This window comes from Mustela lutreola, chromosome 3, assembly GCF_030435805.1.
Source record: "Mustela lutreola isolate mMusLut2 chromosome 3, mMusLut2.pri, whole genome shotgun sequence".
NCBI classification, from domain to species: domain Eukaryota; kingdom Metazoa; phylum Chordata; class Mammalia; order Carnivora; family Mustelidae; genus Mustela; species Mustela lutreola.
The window spans coordinates 25894083-25910255 of record NC_081292.1 but is presented as its reverse complement, the minus strand read 5'-3'; the positions used below and the strand labels follow the sequence as shown (position 1 = coordinate 25910255).

Here is a 16173-nt window from a genome sequence, read left to right as displayed (position 1 = left end):
GGTGTATGAGGGTATCTGTCACAGTTCTCACTTCATACACAATATTTCTGTATCAACATTTTTTGGGGGAATGTGAAGATAAAGACCTCAGCACATATAACTTTGTGTTCAGCTATGTGTGCCATCCTTCATTTATACTTTTAGCACTCTAGCAAGGGTCAGTCTTTAATATTTGCTATTAGTGGGAGGAAATCCAGCTGATTTAGATACCCTTTTTATATTTTGTTTCATTTTTTTACAACCACTTTTGAAATGCCTACCATAGTACAAATATTTCTGATTAAACAGAGAGAAACGTTAACTAAAAGACTTTTTTTTAAAATTTTAGACAATTCAATCCATGCAAAAATAAATACACAAACCAAAGCAAACAATAGCAAACTGACTTTTTCTTTAGTAAAATTGTTAGTATTTTCATAATAGAAAGATGTAGCTACAACCACAATGAAAAAAGGATGAAGAACCATAAAAGTAAGCTCTCTCTATATTTAATAATTTGCTGCTAGAAATCAACATGTCACAGAGACTATTTTCATCTTGCCTAAATAATTCTTAAATTCCAAGGGCATATATTTACTATTGCCCAACAGCAAGTCATTTTCATGAGTATGCATTAAATCTTCTCCACAGGACTAAATAATGTGTGTCTGGCACTGTGATCTTGGACTTCCGACTTTCAGAATTGTGAGAAATAAATTTCTGTTGCTGATAAACCACCCCGTCTATGGTATTTTTGTGACAGCAGCCCAGGTGAACGAAAGCATGTCTGCACCGTATGTCCTTGCCAATGTTTGCAAAGATACCTTCTCTGTTCACATGTCTCAGTAAGTGTCTTGATGCGGAGTAACTTTGCCTCTCCCACTATAATTCATGCAATACCTAGCAGTGTTAACACAGGCTCTGTGTTAGGTATTTTGGGAAATCCGAGATGAGTAAAAGATAGTTACTGTTCTCAAGGAACTTAAAAAATGATGGTGAGCATGTGTGAGTGAGTGAGCGAGTATGTGTGCGTGGTGGAGGACAGCAAGCAGAGTACAAAGCAGAGTGAAGAGCAATAAGAAGAGGGTTTTTTTTTTTTTCCTTGTTTTTAATAACTCTAAGATAAGGGATGCAAAATTTTGCTCACTGGTCAATTTTCTAAGCACTTTTTATTTATACCATGGTCAGCATTCTCTTAAAAAAATATTACCTCGTTGCTATATTTAGTATATTCCCTTCTTTCATTAGCCCATGGTGTTTTTGGTATTTAGGTTTTTTTCATTATTAACAGAGGGAAATACAAAAGCAAATTTGAGAAAGTAAATTCCCTGGATGTAGAAGAGTTTGCTCAAGGCAAATATCATGTGTAGTGGTCTGATACCAAGAAGAGTAGAGCCTAGATTTTTACAGAGTGAATCACTGAGTAGTTTAAAAAAAAAAAAAAAAAAACCTTGGACAAAGTAGCTTGTCAAAACATAAAGACCAATGAGCTGAGAAAAATAACAATAATCTGTAAGTATAACAAAGCTATCTTATCTAAAAAAGCTAATATAATGATTAAAATATTAAAATGACTATAATATTTATTTAAAAACTATATTAACAAAAGTGTGGGTGTATTTAAAATTTAAAAAAAAAGAGAGAGAGAGAGAGAAAGAGAGACAGAGATTGTACATTGATTTTATAGGAGAAATTAGAATTTCAAAGTAAGAGAATTAGTTATGTTTAGATATCCAAAACAACATTTCTCCCCTTAAGATACTAGTTCAAATACAATGTCATCCAATCAATATCAGTGCATATTCATAAAATTTCCAGAGGTATCTTAGGGGTAGAAGACTTTTTTTTTAACCTCATCTTTTATTTTGCAAGTTTTCACCTAATTAATCTTAACAGTGTCACCATGAATTCAATAAGGAAACAGCAAAGCATGTGAGAGAAAAGGCAAGAAAACAAAGAGAATCACATGCTTGATCAAATGCCTAACCATCTTCCTTTGATGCTACAAGAAGGTTGGACAAATAATCAACACCCTCTCCTTTTTTATCCAGACGAAATGAGGGTTGGAGGTGAATTCAATGCCAATTACTGCATTATCACCACTCGTAGTTCTCTCAAATTTATTACATCCATTTTCACTGTCAGGTGAATTTACACATAAGTGTGAAAAAAGCACATGGAAAACAATCTGGAGAAACTTACTGTTATTTTAACAGCCTTTAAAAGATAATAGCATGATTGTTTAAATCAATTACCTGAATTTTTATCAGCTGGCTAAGTTCATATTCTGAGATCTTTTGACATGTGTCACTATAATTCCACGCAATTGTCAGGAATTAAAAAAAAAAATGCTATTTCACAAAAGAAAAAAATGTCCTCCAAGTAATTCCAATGGAGAGAAAATGAATGAGAAACAGAGACAAGAGTATAAATGGGCAATTTGATTATGAGACAGCAAACAGCAGAAGCAACACATCTCTGAATTGTGAATTTAGGTTTGCAACTTAAGTTTGCAGTATTTTAGGAATTTTCATCTGATAAAACTATGGAGAAATTCATATTACATATGGTGTCCAATTACAATGGACATTCTCTATTATTTAATAATTCTCTATTACTTAATAATTTCATTGCTGATAACTTCATCATATTTCTTTGGGGCGAAAGTCTCAAGGTAAAGAGACATAGCATACTTAAATTATTTTTAAGTTACTATATTGCAAAAATTAAATGCTTTGTACTTCAGAGAAAGTAATTACAAGAACGGTTTTTAAAAACATCACATAATTAGTCTTTTTATAAAGGATTATTTTAACTATTGAACATATTGTGACATTATGGACTATATATATATTTTTATGGAATAGAATACGACAATTGACTTTACATTTTAGAACTTAAATATTAAAAGAAAATGAGAATCACCAGGTTCACACACCTCACAGCACTCACCAAATCACATACCCTCCCCAATGTCCATAATCCCACGCCCTTCTCCCCAACCCCCTCCCCCCGGCAACCCTCAGTTTGTTTTGTGAGATTAAGAGTCACTTATGGTTTGTCTCCCTCCCAATCCCATCTTGTTTCATTTATAAAAATATATGTATATAAAAAATATATGTTTATAAAAAATAAAAAATTAAAAAAAAAAAAAAAAAAAAAGAAAATGAGAAACAAAAACACTACATATTTCTAATGCTTAATTTAATCCTATGACCTAAACAAAATAGGTTGGTATGTTTCATATCTGACTAAATACTTACCAAAGTGATGTGTTCTGTGTTTTTTAATGAAAACTTATAAAATTAATATAAGCTGAATTCATCCTCTTATAAGAAAATTTAAAATATGATATTACATAGTTTTCTGTTAGATGCATGCCTTTTATTTATTTATTTACTTTACTACATTATTTAACTTTCAGCTATCACATCTCTTAAAATGAATTTATTTGTGAAAATAGTTTTGGTGCCAAAAGTTATTTACTAGCATATAAATCAAACATAAAAATCAAAAAGGCAATCATAGATTAATAAACATTGCTAACTAAGGTGTCCAGATGGAGACTAGTTTTACCTGTTAGAAGAGCATCATTTATTCATTCATTTATTTATTTATTTATTTATTTATTTATTTTTAAAGATTTTATTTATTTATTTGACAGAGATGACAAGCAGGTAGAGAGGCAGGCAGAGAGAGAGAGGGGAAAGCAGGCTCCCTGCTGAGCAGAGAGCCCAACGTGGGGCTCAATCCCAGGACCCTAGGAACATCACCTAAGCCGAAGGCAGAGGCTTAATTCACTGAGCCACCCAGGCACCGAATTGCATCATTTAAAATAAATTCTTTTCAACTGGGGTTTTAAAATTTAAAATTCTTGACAATTTATCATGCCACATACCTAATATTGTTTTTCAACTTGGGCAGGAGGACCCCTTTTCTAATCTCTTCCCCATGGAGGGTGTCCTTCTGACCTTTCCTTAACTCTTCCCCAGGGAGTTGATGCATCTACTGGTGCCTGCCTCCCTCCCTGACTTCTTCCAGATTCTAGGCTAGTTTCCAGCCCATTGTGCCATCAGTACAAGAATTGGGAGTAAGTCTTTCAAACTTCTAAAGTAATTTAAGAGCAATTGTGTGCGGTGAATTTCATAATATAAAAATAATGGGATTGTACTCACATATGTTTTTATTTCATTTTTCGATACATTTATTTTCCCTTCCCTTTACAAAAGTATCAGTTCAAGATAGATTGGAAATGAAAACAAATCTATTTTACAGTTTGTTTGAGAAGTACTGTTTTACAACTCACTAGTTGTAAAGAATCCAGTACCCTGGATTTGCCTGCTATCTGGACACACATAAGCCTCCTTTCCACATGCATATTTCCAGGGCCAGGACATAGGACCCATATGTGTACCCTTGGGCAGTGGACAGTACTTGCAGGGAGGCACGTGGCCTTCAAATATTTAGACTGGGAAGAGAAGACCACAGCTTGGTGAAGGATGGATTTAAGGTTGGTGAGAGTGGGTGGCAGCTGTAGGCTGGGGCTGGGAACACATTTGCCCCATAACTTCATGACCCCATAAGGAAACCACACAATTCCTGGAATTCCAAATGCCAACTTGTCTTATCAGGTCGTCATGAAAGTGCGTTTGTCAAGGTAGGAGAATGGAACATACTATATTTGATGACATGTAGCTTTCATATATAACTTATAATATTTAGATATATGATACATAAGTTTGCATTTATTTGCTTTCTTACTCTGGGCCCTGTAAACGCCCAAATGAGTGGTCCTAAAGTTGGGAAAGTTAACCTTGAGAAATAGGCTTCAGATTCACTTAAATTTAGATCAGCTTCTCTGGTGGATACAAATCCAGTTAAGTTCTATTATTACAGAATCTTAGAGTTCAAAGGAACTTCTGATCTAATTCTAGCACTGTAAAATCTCTGTTAGTGAGTCAGCCAGCTTTCATTTGAACACCTCCAGGAGTAGGTGCTACCTAAGTTCTGTTTCAGTCATCCTTACTTAGGAAAAGGGTTATATTTTCAGAGAAGTGCAATTTTGTTTCTCAGGGAGAAAAGCAAGTTTGAGAAACAGTTTCTGGTTACAGACAGAGGAATATGGACGAAAAATGGGAATCTCATGAATTTTTCAAAATTAATATAACTTCTCAGAGTGAGGGAAATATAACAACAAAGTAGAACGACTACACAAAAAAGGGACAGTATAACAAGAGGAATATGAGAAGAGGAAAAAAATATATAACTTTTTCTTCTTTTTCCTACCAGCAACAGAAGGAAACTCATGTTAGTCCTTGACATACAGCTATTTCCATTTGACTATTTATTTGGTTTATAAAGGCACTACCCATCCATACATTTGTTCTCTATAGAATCTTTTGTTGTCCAGCTAACTTGGGAATAATCTTCTTCAAAAAATCAACTGTAAGATTTTTTTTTTTTTTTTTTTTTTTTTTACTAAATTATCCCATGCTTCTCACCTCATCCACTATTTGATTTCATCCATTCAAGACAGGATTTTAAAAATTAATTGAAAACTCTCCCCATCCCTGTCTTCCAATATAAAATGAAATAAGGGCATCATATGCACTTAACAATTAAAATTTTGAAGTGAGCAGCAAAACCACTAATAATTTTTTTGTTTTTGTTTTTGCAACTGAGGTCAAATGGGGATGGTAGGTATGCAGAAAATGGCGGACTGTGGTGAGAGATAGTGGTGGCAGTGTGTGACTGTGGGAAGGACATTATGCGGGGTGGGGTGGGAAACAAGGCGTAACACCCACCCCACACACACAGCCTAGAACAGTGTGGATTTAAAGCATCTCTTGATCAAGGAGGAATTAATTTTTCTTTAGAGTATGGTTGTATTTTTTTAAAAAGTTCTTTGTTCTCTCAGTATCTAAAAATTGTAAAGGTATTGCCCTATTTTTTCTTATTTTGAGTTTTATAAGAAAAATTAGATCCATATCATTACAATAAGGTCTGGATCTGAATAGTGTGTGTATGTGTATGCACATACACACTTGCTACTCTCACAGTCTTAGGGTGTTTTAAACATAGTGTATTTTTTTTTCTTCTCTTTCCTAGCCCTCCCACATTCTTAGTAGGGGGACCAATTTAGATCTATTGATTGAATAGTCTAAAAGGTAATGCTCACAGAATGAAGCTTTAATTTTTATTCCCAGTGGAGATGAAATACTCAGTGTGAACTTCAATTTGATGGTTTAGGGAAATCCATTGTGTTCATGAAGTCTGAACTGAAAATCAATAGCTATGAAAGGAATTCTGAGAGAAAGTGAATCCTAAATTTTTGAGGTTCAAAGGAGAAAACACAATATAGTCTCCCCAAAATATTTTCCATGCCACTATCAGAGGTAGATTATGAATAGCCCAAGGACTGGGGAATAAATAAGTTCTTAGCATTTCCTGTTTTTTGATACATGATCATTGTTTCAGCCCATATCAAAATCCCCAGTTGCTCTACTTCATCTATTTCAAATCTAAACTTCAGATCTCAATGGCTAGGAATGATTTTACAGCCAATACATGAACATGACCCACAAGTCTGCAGTACCGATATCAGAGACCCCTGGGATCCATTTTATACTTTTTTTTTTCCTTTCCATTTCTAAACTCTAAGGGCAAGGGTATTTTCCAAAATAAACCCTAATCATCCACTCTGCAATTTTACTGTGAGCTTCCATTTCTGACAGGTTTCTGTTTGCCAGTGGAGTCTAGAAAATTCTGTTTAGATCCAGTATCTTAAACCTCACTGAAGAAGAACTAATAAATACTATATGTAGGTTGATCATAATAACCTTTACTATGCTTCTTCTGTTCGTAGTAGTGGAAAGGGCCAACTAAAAAAAAAAAAAAAAAAAAAAAAAAAAAAAAGAAAGAAAGAAAGAAGAAAGAGAAAAAAGGGTAAAATTTAATAAAGACCTGATAGGCAAAGTCAAGAATGAGATGGTGAGCACTTACACTTGGAGTACTGTCCTGGGGTCTCCAACTTCACCTCCATCACCAATGGTCAATGTATCATAGCCAATCTCCAGATCAAATTCTTCAAAATTTATCTGTATGACCTAGCAATAAACAGAAACAAACATCTCAACTATATTGCAATATGTAATAAAAATAAAAATTCGGGCAAAGAAACGTTGAAAATGCATATCAGACTCATTGTATTCATCCATATAAATACCATGCGAGCAGACTATGTCTGACTATCCCTAAAATCCAATTATTATAATTTTCATGATTTCTATTTGCTCTAATGCACCTTCTGTAATAATTTTCAATGAAATGGCATGGCTTCTGTTTATAGGAAACTCTTATTTGAAGCATGATTAATGCAAATCTACTTTGAGAAGTCTTTATAAAAAGTACATGTAGGCGGAGAGTGGTTTTCCATACATTTGCATATATTTTTTATAAAACTAACATGGAAAAACACAGTGTGCTATTTCCATTAAATAGTAAAGCTTAAAAAAACATTAGAGCTAAATTTGAATCTAAATTACCAGATTTAAAGGTATTGGATTTACTTTTGTGTATCCTTTGGTAACAGAATCCCTCAAATGATTATAACATGTTAGTAAAACTGGGAGAAAATGACACCACAATACATAACTTAGTATTATTTCTTACTAACATATACTTATGCATTCATACATTGTTTATACATTTATGCAAAAATTCATATTTAATAAAACTGTAATTTTTAAATTAGGAACCTGATATGATATTAAATAATAATGTAATTAAGAATCAGTACAGGAAGAAATTACATAAATACTGTCATATATAATCATGCCTTGAGCAAAAAATAGTTAATAATAAAATAATATTCATTATTTTAGATTAAAAAAATGAATGCCCAAGGTCACCAATTTTAGTAAAGAATAAATTAAAAAGTCATCTCTCTAATAATTTTCATAGCTATTTGTTACCTTGGAAATATAAAGAGAAATTCTAAAAAAATGACCAATTTTATATTCTGGATTTTTTAAGCTTTATAACATTTTTTTTTATTATGACAACTCTTGATTTTTTTAATGGCTCTATATTACATATAGATAGTTACATACAGATACTCTCAATTGATAATTGTCTGTCATTAGAGATTTAGGTTGTTTTTACTTTTTTGTTTTTATAAACAATATGCTTATGAACACTATTAAACAGTTCCTAGTTCAAATGTATATCTCTATGTTATATGCTTAGAATTATAATTTCTCAAAAACAAGCAAACATTTAATTTCATGATATTGTGTCATAAGGTTTTCCAAAATTATTTTACTAGTTTAAATACTTATAACTTCTGTACATTAGGTTTAATTATTTCTACCAATGTAGAGAGTGTGTAAAGTATATATCTTTTGTATTTTCTTAATAATTAAGCTGTATGTATTTTTATATGTATGTCATTTATGTTTCCTTTTCTGTGACATGACTTTGTATTTTGACTATTTTTCACTTGACTGCTTGTTTATTTATTTTTTGGAAGGAGGGGCTGAGAAAGAGGGAGAGAGAGAATACCATGCTAGCCCCAATGTGGAGCCTGACGTGGGGCCTGATTTCACAACACTGAGCCACACAGGTGCCCCTGGACTGCTTGTTATTGATTTCATAATTCTTTATATCAGTGATTCCCAACATGTTTCTTTTATAGTGCACATAGGAAAGAGTAATATTTAAGACACATTGAGGTAAAAAGATGAGGCTGCTTCCAATGAAAATTTTTTACCCAGGCCCTACTCTGCCTCACAGAGAGCTAAGATCAATGTCTTCGTTCTACCTGTAACTCATTCATAATACACCGTTCATAATACACCACTGAGTCTAACTCACTAGTTGAGGTCAGCTTTATATATTATGGATAGTAATCTATTACATGTTATGTGAGTTGCAGTATCTTCTTCAAGTTGATAGCTTGCTTTTTTGCTTTCTTTTTAAAAAATCTTTTGATAAGAAGGAATTACTAATTTTACTAAAGTGAACTTTTTTTTTTTTTTAATTTTTTATTTTTTATAAACATATATTTTTATCCCCAGGGGTACAGGTCTGTGAATCACCAGGTTTACACACTTCACAGCACTCACCAAATCACATACCCTCCCCAATGTCCATAATCCCACCCCCTTCTCCCAAACCCCCTCCCCCCGGCAACCCTCAGTTTGTTTTGTGAGATTAAGAGTCACTTATGGTTTGTCTCCCTCCCAATCCCATCTTGTTTCATTTATTCTTCTTCTACCCACTTAAGCCTCCATGTTGTATCACCACTTCCTCATATCAGGGAGATCATATGATAGTTGTCTTTCTCTGCTTGACTTATTTCGCTAAGCATGATACGCTCTAGTTCCATCCATGTTGTTGCAAATGGCAAGATTTCATTTCTTTTGATGGCTGCATAGTATTCCATTGTGTATATATACCACATCTTCTTGATCCATTCATCTGTTGATGGGCATCTAGGTTCTTTCCATAGTTTGGCTATTGTGGACATTGCTGCTATAAACATTCGGGTGCATGTGCCCCTTTGGATCACTACATTTGTATCTTTAGGGTAAATACCCAATAGTGCAATTGCTGGGTCATAGGGCAGTTCTATTTTCAACATTTTGAGGAACCTCCATGCTGTTTTCCAGAGTGGCTGCACCAGCTTGCATTCCCACCAACAGTGGAGGAGGGTTCCCCTTTCTCCGCATCCTCGCCAGCATCTGTCATTTCCTGACTTGTTGATTTTAGCCATTCTGACTGGTGTGAGGTGATATCTCATTGTGGTTTTGATTTGTATTTCCCTGATGCCGAGTGATATGGAGCACTTTTTCATGTGTCTGTTCGCCATCTGGATGTCTTCTTTGCAGAAATGTCTGTTCATGTCCTCTGCCCATTTCTTGATTGGATTATTCGTTCTTTGGGTGTTGAGTTTGCTAAGTTCTTTATAGATTCTGGACACTAGTCCTTCATCTGATATGTCGTTTGCAAATATCTTCTCCCATTCTGTCAGTTGTCTTTTGATTTTGTTAACTGTTTCCTTTGCTGTGCAAAAGCTTTTGATCTTGATGAAATCCCAGTAGTTCATTTTTGCCCTTGCTTCCCTTGCCTTTGGCGTTGTTCCTAGGAAGATGTTGCTGCGGCAGAGGTCGAAGAGGTTGCTGCCCGTGTTCTCCTCAAGGATTTTGATGGATTCCTTTCGTACATTGAGGTCCTTCATCCATTTTGAGTCTATTTTTGTGTGTGGTGTAAGGGAATGGTCCAATTTCATTTTTCTGCATGTGGCTGTCCAATTTTCCCAGCACCATTTATTGAAAAGGCTGTCTTTTTTCCATTGGACATTCTTTCCTGCTTTGTCGAAGATTAGTTGACCATAGATTTGAGGGTCTATTTCTGGGCTCTCTATTCTGTTCCATTGATCTATGTGTCTGTTTTTGTGCCAGTACCATGCTGTCTTGAGGATGACAGCTTTGTAATAGAGCCTGAAGTCCGGAATTGTGATGCCACCAACGTTGGCTTTCTTTTTCAATATCCCTTTGGCTATTCGAGGTCTTTTCTGGTTCCATATAAATTTTAGCATTATTTGTTCCATTTCTTTGAAAAAGATGGATGGTACTTTGATAGGAATTGCATTAAATGTGTAGATTGCTTTAGGTAGCATAGACATTTTCACAATATTTATTCTTCCAATCCAGGAGCATGGAACATTTTTCCATTTCTTTGTGTCTTCCTCAGTTTCTTTCCTGAGTACTTTATAGTTTTCTGAGTATAGATTCTGTGTCTCTTTGGTTAGGTTTATTCCTAGGTATCTTATGGTTTTGGGTGCAATTGTAAATGGGATTGACTCCTTAATTTCCCTTTCTTCTGTCTTGCTGTTGGTGTAGAGAAATGCAACTGATTTCTGTGCATTGATTTTATATCCTGACACTTTACTGAATTCCTGTATAAGTTCTAGCAGTTTTGGAGTGGAGTCTTTTGGGTTTTCCACATATAGTATCATATCATCTGCGAAGAGTGATAATTTGACTTCTTCTTTGCCGATTTGTATGCCTTTAATTTCCTTTTGTTGTCTGATTCCTGAGGCCAGGACCTCTAGTACGATGTTGAAAAGCAGTGGTGATAATGGACATCCCTGCCGTGTTCCTGACCTTAGCGGAAAAGCTTTCAGTTTTTCTCCATTGAGAATGATATTTGCAGTGGGTTTTTCATAGATGGCTTTGATGATATTGAGGTATGTGCCCTCTATCCCTACACTTTGAAGAGTTTTTATCAGGAAGGGATGCTGTACTTTGTCAAATGCTTTTTCAGCATCTATTGAGAGTATCATATGGTTCTTGTTCTTTCTTTTATTGATGTGTTGTATCACATTGACTGATTTGCGGATGTTGAACCAACCTTGCAGCCCTGGAATAAATCCCACTTGGTCGTGGTGAATAATCCTTTTAATGTACTGTTGAATCCTATTGGCTAGTATTTTTTTGAGTATTTTCGCATCTGTGTTCATCAAGGATATCGGTCTATAGCTCTCTTTTTTGGTGGGATCCTTGTCTGGTTTTGGGATCAAGGTGATGCTGGCCTCATAAAATGAGTTTGGAAGTTTTCCTTCCATTTCTATTTTTTGGAACAGTTTCAGGAGAATAGGAATTAGTTCTTCTTTAAATGTTTGGTAGAATTCCCCCGGGAAGCCGTCTGGCCCTGGGCTTTTGTTTGTTTGGAGATTTTTAATGACTGTTTCAATCTCCTTACTGGTTATGGGTCTGTTCAGGCTTTCTATTTCTTCCTGGCTCAGTTGTGGTAGTTTATATGTTTCTAGGAATGCATCCATTTCTTCCAGATTGTCAAATTTATTGCCGTAGAGTTGCTCATAGTATGTTCTTATAATAGTTTGTATTTCTTTGGTGTTAGTTGTGATCTCTCCTCTTTCATTCATGATTTTATTTATTTGGGTCCTTTCTCTTTTCTTTTTGATAAGTCGGGCCAGGGGTTTATCAATTTTATTAATTCTTTCAAAGAACCAGCTCCTACTTTCGTTGATTTGTTCTATTGTTTTTTTGGTTTCTATTTCATTGATTTCTGCTCTGATCTTTATGATTTCTCTTCTCCTGCTGGGCTTAGGGTTTCTTTCTTGTTCTTTCTCCAGCTCCTTTAGGTGTAGGGTTAGGTTGTGTACCTGAGACCTTTCTTGTTTCTTGAGAAAGGCTTGTACCGCTATATATTTTCCTCTCAGGACTGCCTTTGTTGTGTCCCACAGATTTTGAACCGTTGTATTTTCATTATCATTTGTTTCCATGATTTTTTTCAATTCTTCTTTAATTTCCCGGTTGACCCATTCATTCTTTAGAAGGATACTGTTTAGTCTCCATGTATTTGGGTTCTTTCCAAACTTCCTTTTGTGGTTGAGTTCTAGCTTTAGAGCATTGTGGTCTGAAAATATGCAGGGAATGATCCCAATCTTTTGATACTGTTGAGTCCTGATTTAGGACCGAGGATGTGATCTATTCTGGAGAATGTTCCATGTGCACTAGAGAAGAATGTGTATTCTGTTGCTTTGGGATGAAATATTCTGAATATATCTGTGATGTCCATCTGGTCCAGTGTGTCGTTTAAGGCCTTTATTTCCTTGCTGATCTTTTGCTTGGATGACCTGTCCATTTCAGTGAGGGGAGTGTTACAGTCCCCTACTATTATTGTATTGTTGTTGATGTGTTTCTTTGATTTTGTTATTAATTGGTTTATATAGTTGGCTGCTCCCACATTGGGGGCATAGATATTTAAAATTGTTAAATCTTCTTGTTGGACAGACCCTTTGAGTATGATATAGTGTCCTTCCTCATCTCTTATTATAGTCTTTGGCTTAAAATCTAATTGATCTGATATAAGGATTGCCACTCCTGCTTTCTTCTGATGTCCATTAGCATGGTAAATTCTTTTCCATCCCCTCACTTTAAATCTGGAGGTGTCTTCGGGCTTAAAATGTGTTTCTTGGAGGCAACATATAGATGGGTTTTGTTTTTTTATCCATTCTGATACCCTGTGACTTTTGACAGGGGCATTTAGCCCATTCACATTCAGGGTAACTATTGAGAGATATGAATTTAGTGCCACTGTATTGCCTGTAAGGTGACTGTTACTGTATATGGTCTCTGTTCCTTTCTGATCTACCACTTGTAGGCTCTCTCTTTGCTTAGAGGACCCCTTTCAATATTTCCTGTAGAGCTGGTTTGGTATTTGCAAATTCTTTCAGTTGTTGTTTGTTCTGGAAGCTTTTAATCTCTCCTTCTATTTTCAATGATAGCCTAGCTGGATATAGTATTCTTGGCTGCATGTTTTTCTCGTTTAGTGCTCTGAAAATATCATGCCAGCTCTTTCTGGCCTGCCAGGTCTCTGTGGATAAGTCAGCTGCCAATCTAATATTTTTACCATTGTATGTTACAGACTTCTTTTCCCGGGCTGCTTTCAGGATTTTCTCTTTGTCATTGAGACTTGTAAATTTTACTATTAGGTGACGGGGTGTGGGCCTATTCTTATTGATTTTGAGGGGCATTCTCTGAGCCTCCTGAATTTTGATGCTCGTTCCCTTTGCCATATTGTGGAAATTCTCCCCAATAATTCTCTCCAGTATACCTTCTGCTCCCCTTTCACTTTCTTCTTCTTCTGGAATCCCAATTATTCTAATGTTGTTTCGTCTTATGGTGTCACTTATCTCTCGAATTCTCCCCTCGTGGTCCAGTAGCTGTTTGTCCCTCTTTTGCTCAGCTTCTTTATTCTCTGTCATTTGGTCTTCTATATCACTAATTCTTTCTTCTGCCTCATTTATCCTAGCAGTTAGAGCCTCCATTTTTGATTGCACCTCATTAATAGCTTTTTTGATTTCACCTTGGTTAGATTTTAGTTCTTTTATTTCTCCAGAAAGGGCTTTTATATCTCTCGAGAGGGTTTCTCTCATATCTTCCATGCCTTTTTCGAGCCTGGCTAGAACCTTGAGAATTGTCATTCTGAACTCTAGATCTGACATATTACCGATGTCTGTATTGATTAGGTCCCTAGCCTTTGGTACTGCCTCTTGTTCTTTTTTTTTGTGTTGAATTTTTACGTCTTGTCATTTTGTCCAGATAAGAGTAAATGAAGGGGCAAGTAAAATACTAAAAGGGTGGCAACAACCCCAGGAAAATATGCTTTAGCCAAATTATAAGAGATCCAAAATCGTGAGTGGGGAGAAAGGGGATAAAAAGAGGTTCAAAAAGGAAGAAAGAAAAAAAAAAAAAAAAGAAAAGAAAAAAAAAAGAAAAGAAAAGAATTTTTTAAAAAAGAATACACCTAAGAAAAATGTAAAAAAGAAAAAATATATATATTAGATAAACTAGTATAAAATCGTTAAAAAAGAAAAAGGTAACAGTTAAAAAAAAATTTTACCCGAAGGCGAGAAAAAAAAAAAAACGAAAAAGAAAAATTAAATTAACTGCAAGACTAAAAAAAATCACAGGAAAAAAGCCATGAGTTCCGTGCTTGGCTTTCTCCTCCTCTGGAATTCTGCTGCTCTCCTTGGTATTGAAACCGCACTCCTTGGTAGGTGAACTTGGTCTTGGCTGGATTTCTTGTTGATCTTCTGGGGGAGGGGCCTGTTGTAGTGATTCTCAAGTGTCTTTGCCCCAGGCGGAATTACACCGCCCTTACCCGGGGCTGGGGTGAGTAATCCGCTCCGGTTTGCTTTCAGGAGCTTTTGTTCCCTGAGCGCTTTCCGTAGAGTTCCGGAGGACGGGAATACAAATGGCGGCCTCCTGGTCTCCAGCCCGGAGGAGCCGAGAGCCCAGGGCCGCACTCCTCAGTGCGCGCTCAGAGAACAGCGCCCAGTTACTCCCGTCTGCCTGACCTCCGGCCGCGCTCCGAGCTCACCGAGCCTGCGACCGGTTCAAGGTAACACCGAGCTGCGAGCTCACTGTCGGCTCTGTCTCTGTAGCCGGCTTTCCCGTTCCAATACCCGCAAGCTCTGCGACACTCAGACACCCCCGATCCTGTGACCCTGCGGGACCTGAGGCCACGCTGACCGCGCGTGGGCTTCGCCCGGGTTTAGCCTCTGGAGTGATGTCCCTCAGCGGAACAGACTTTTAAAAGTCCTGATTTTGTGCACGGTTGCTCCGCCGCTTGCCGGGAGCCGGCCCCTCCCCCCAGGGTCTATCTTCCCGTCGCTTTGGATTCACTTCTCCGCCAGTCCTACCTTTCAGAAAGTGGTTGTTTTTCTGTTTCTAGAATTGCTGTTCTTCTTCTCTTCGATCTGCCGATGGATTTTCAGGTGTTTGCAATCTTTAGATAAGCTATCTAGCTGATCTCCGGCTAGCTGAAGCAGTCTCAGCTTGCTACTTCTCCGCCATCTTGACTCCTTTCTAAAGTGAACTTTTAATCAATTATTTTATAAGTAACACTTCTGCATTACCTATTTTCTTCAAATCTTTATTTTTGAGGAAGTGATTTTCATAAAGTGTGTGAAATAGAGACATAAACAATAACAGTAACCTAGCAGAGATCCCCCTTTTCAAAGCTTCAGTATAAATAAGCAGTTGTCTCAATATTACTTGAGTAAACAGACCTCTTTTCCCCAATGATCTGCATGTCAGACTGACATATCTCAAGAGTCTATAAATAAGGATGTTGGTTTGAGAGTTCTATATTGAGCTCTTTGATCAGTTTGAGTGTCCCTGAACCAACAGAAATTGGCCTATCGCTATAAAATAAGACCATCTTATGAGTCAGATATTCAATTTTTCTATACACATTTTGAAAACCATTTTTTATTATTTTTTGTTATTCTTTTGAAAGATTTATTTAGTTATGAGAGAGAGAGCACATGAGTGAGGGAAGAGGCAAAGAGAGAGAATTCCAAGCAGACTCCCCATTGAGTGTGGAGCCTGATGCAAGTCTTGATCTCACCACCATGAGATCATGGCCTGAGATGAAATGAATAGTTGGCAGCTGAGGTGACAGAACCACCCTGGTGCCCTATTTTTTTTTTTTTTTGTCATTTCAAATGGTATATATCTTTATATTTTTACCTTTTCACTGTTTGTATATAGATAGGAAATTTATTTTTGCTTATTGAGCTTACATTTAGATGACTTTCCTACTACTATTATTTATAAATTATTTTTAGTTTTGTATATAACAAGTATATATTCTGTA

The 16173-nt window shown here is 36.0% G+C and overlaps 1 protein-coding gene across 2 annotated transcripts in view; it reads right to left on the bottom strand.

The window, feature by feature from the left end:
• The window catches only part of CSMD3 (CUB and Sushi multiple domains 3), a 1244673-nt gene that overhangs the window by 574150 nt on the left and 654350 nt on the right, over window positions 1-16173 (bottom strand). For both annotated transcript variants that reach the window (XM_059165746.1, XM_059165745.1), the window contains one exon: window positions 6982-7085. In XM_059165746.1, the coding sequence (XP_059021729.1) occupies window positions 6982-7085 (104 nt within the window). The remainder of the gene's footprint in view (window positions 1-6981; window positions 7086-16173) is intronic.